Consider the following 2,841-nt stretch of genomic DNA (forward strand, 5'->3'; position numbering starts at 1 on the left):
GCAAGCTTTTTTCAACCCTGTTATATGTATTAGTACCAGTTGATAGTAAGAACCAGCATTGATAGTGTCAGTATCGATATTGGTTCTCTGTTAGGAACCTGCACTGATAATTATGGATTATTAGTACCGAATAAATAGTGCTGGTTTAAAAATTGTCACTGATGATATTTTTGAGCCGGCACCGATAACTATTTCTATAGTAGTACCATGACTAGGGAGATAATAAAACAAGACAGCTCAATTTGTTGTAAACTTTGTAATTGTTGGAATGTTGTAAACAGCTCGGAGTAAACTTTGCTAAATGAAACACCGAAATGTTAGAATTAATTTTGTCGACTGTCATTTTTTCTCATGTTGATGTTACATGGTAAGCATGGAGTGAGTAGTTTGGTTGCATTCGACTTCACGGGCCTGGTCAGCCGCATGTTGCGTGTGAGTTGTGGTGCACATAGCTGAGTCATAAGCATGTCATTTGATGTTTTGTCACTTTGTTATTTGGTAAGTAGCAAATTTACTATTTGACCTACAGTTTATACTTATGAGCTCTATTTATCAGACTTAACGGAAAATTGTCACTCTGATACAGTAATAAAAAATTAAATACACCGTCGTAAGCCTGGCATGTATAGCAGATCAAGTTGTTAGACTCCAGACTTAATGTATGGAGTGGGTTTTTCTCCAGCAAACACGTGTGTTGTGTGAAAGATCGGAGAGAACTCACTACCAGAAAATGGGAGATCGGGCAGTTCTCCCATTTTCTGGTAGTGACTACAACACTGTCCAACAAAACATAACCTGTTCTTGAATAACGGTATGAAAAATCGGCTTTAATTACTTTATTCGCTTTCGGCAAAACAAAATGAATCGAACATGCATCGCAATACAAAAATGCTCGTGCATCCGCTATATACGCTACACATATATACTACTCTGCATCAATCTGTCCCTTCATGATCTCAGCGGTCGTCTTCTTGATGAGCTCCCACGCGCTTCGGACGTGCCTCTCCTCCTGCAGCGACGACCCCACCGCGAACCGCAGCACGAACTTACCGCCGACCACCGTGTGCGCCAGGTAAGCCTTCCCGGTCCTGTTCAGGCGCTCCATGAGGTCGCGGTTGGCCTCGTCGGCGTCCCCCTCCATCATGGCGCCGCGGGGCTTGATCCTGAAGCAGATGAGAGCGAAGTTCCTCGGCACCACGACCTCGAACCGGTCGTCGGCTTGCACGGACTCCTCGAACATCTTGGCCATGTCGATGTCGCTCCGGATGTGCTCCTGGAGCTTGGTGGCGCCGTAGGTGCGCATGACCATCCAGAGCTTGAGCCCGCGGAAGCGACGGCCAACGCCGACCTGCATGTCCTTGAGGTCAGTGACGGTGCCGGACTCGCTGGCGTTGTTCTTGAGGTACTCCGGGTTGGTCTCTAGTGAGTCGGTGAGCCGGTTTGTGTCGCGCACCCACAGGCAGGTGCAGTCCAGGCACGTGAGCAGCCACTTGTGCGGGCTCATGCTGATGGAGTCCACGCGCTCCACGCCGTTCAGGTGGTGCCGGAACTCAGGGCAGATACACGCGCTGCCGGCATAGGCAGCATCGACGTGAACCCATGCATTAAACAGGGCAGCAACATCAGCAATGGCGCCTACCGGGTCGACGGCGTTGGACGATGTGGTGCCGACGGTGGCACATATGTAGGTTGGCACGAGGCCGGCGTCGATGTCTGCCTGCATGATCTGCAGCAACTTTGCCGGGTCAAGAGCATAGTCCGTCTCCGGGCCGGTGGGGATCGACCGGATGTTGGCTGGATCAAAGCCGGCGAGGCGGCACGCCTTGAAGAATGTGGAGTGAGTCTGGTCGGCGGCGTACACAGCCAGGCGCGGGAGCCCAGACACGCCGTCAGACCCACTCCGACGCAGAGCAGCGTCACGGGCTGCGACGAGCGTGACGAGCATGGCCTCGCTAGTCGTGCCAAGGATGACACCACCACCGGTGCCGCGGCCAGCACTAGTGCGGTTCATGAAGCTGGTCGGCAGGCGCAGGAGCTGAGCGAGCCAGTCTAGCGCCAGCACCTCCATCTCGGTGGCCGCCGGCGCCGCCTGCCACGTGAACCCGACGGTGTTCATCGCTGAGGCGATGAGGTCACCGGCGATAGCCGCAGCGCTGTTCGTCGATGGGAAGAACGCGAAGAAGTTGGGGCTGGCCCAGTGCGTCATGCCGGGGACGACAGAGGCCTTGAGCTCCTTCATGGTGACTTCGAATGGCGCCGAGTAACTGGGCGGCGCGGCACCGAGCTCGTCCTGGAGGTATCCCGGCTTGACGTCGGGGAGCACGGGCATGGACTCGACGGACTTGTAGTAGTCGGAGATGAAGTCAACAGTCTTGTGGAGGTAGGAGCGGACGTCCTCGGCGTTGAGGGGCTGGAAGCCGGCCTCGTCGCCGAAGGCAGAGAAGGCGGTCGGGTTGGTGTCCAAACTGCCCATGGCTGACGTACGACTTAGTTTGAGACGTGCAGAGGTGCGCTTAATTTGTGGCCGCGACGAAGCTATAGAAGAGAGCAAGGACGAAGCTGCAGCTTAGAGCTAGCTGGTTGTTGATTGACTGCTTGCTGGAGCTTGGTGATGAGAAGCTGGGAGTTAGGAATGGGTGGGCTATATAGGGGAAGTGGCGTGGCGAAGTGGGCGTTGCACGGGTCGTTCGAAACGAGGAGGGTAGGTGAGAGGCGCGGTTCCTACAAGTCAAGCGGTCAGCATGCTCGCAGTCATGCGGGTGACGAGAGTTCAATTTGGACCCGGGTGCATGCACCCGTTATGAAGCTGACGGCGGTGGCGGACGAGTTGCATCGGCATCC

General features: G+C 54.3%; 1 protein-coding gene across 1 annotated transcript; it reads right to left on the reverse strand.

The window, feature by feature from the left end:
- Nucleotides 1–814: 814 nt before the first annotated feature.
- LOC133898310 (tryptophan decarboxylase 1-like) lies at nt 815–2,600 on the reverse strand. The gene has a single exon (XM_062338958.1). It carries the CDS (start codon nt 2,471–2,473, stop codon nt 926–928), a length of 1,548 nt encoding a protein of 515 aa, XP_062194942.1. The 5' UTR covers nt 2,474–2,600; the 3' UTR covers nt 815–925.
- Nucleotides 2,601–2,841: the final 241 nt, after the last annotated feature.

This window comes from Phragmites australis, chromosome 18, assembly GCF_958298935.1.
Source record: "Phragmites australis chromosome 18, lpPhrAust1.1, whole genome shotgun sequence".
NCBI classification, from domain to species: domain Eukaryota; kingdom Viridiplantae; phylum Streptophyta; class Magnoliopsida; order Poales; family Poaceae; genus Phragmites; species Phragmites australis.

Excerpts from the sequence above, each read along its gene's own strand:
- LOC133898310 (XM_062338958.1), bottom strand. The coding sequence starts at position 2,473 with ATGGGCAGTTTGGACACCAACCCGACCGCCTTCTCTGCCTTCGGCGAC.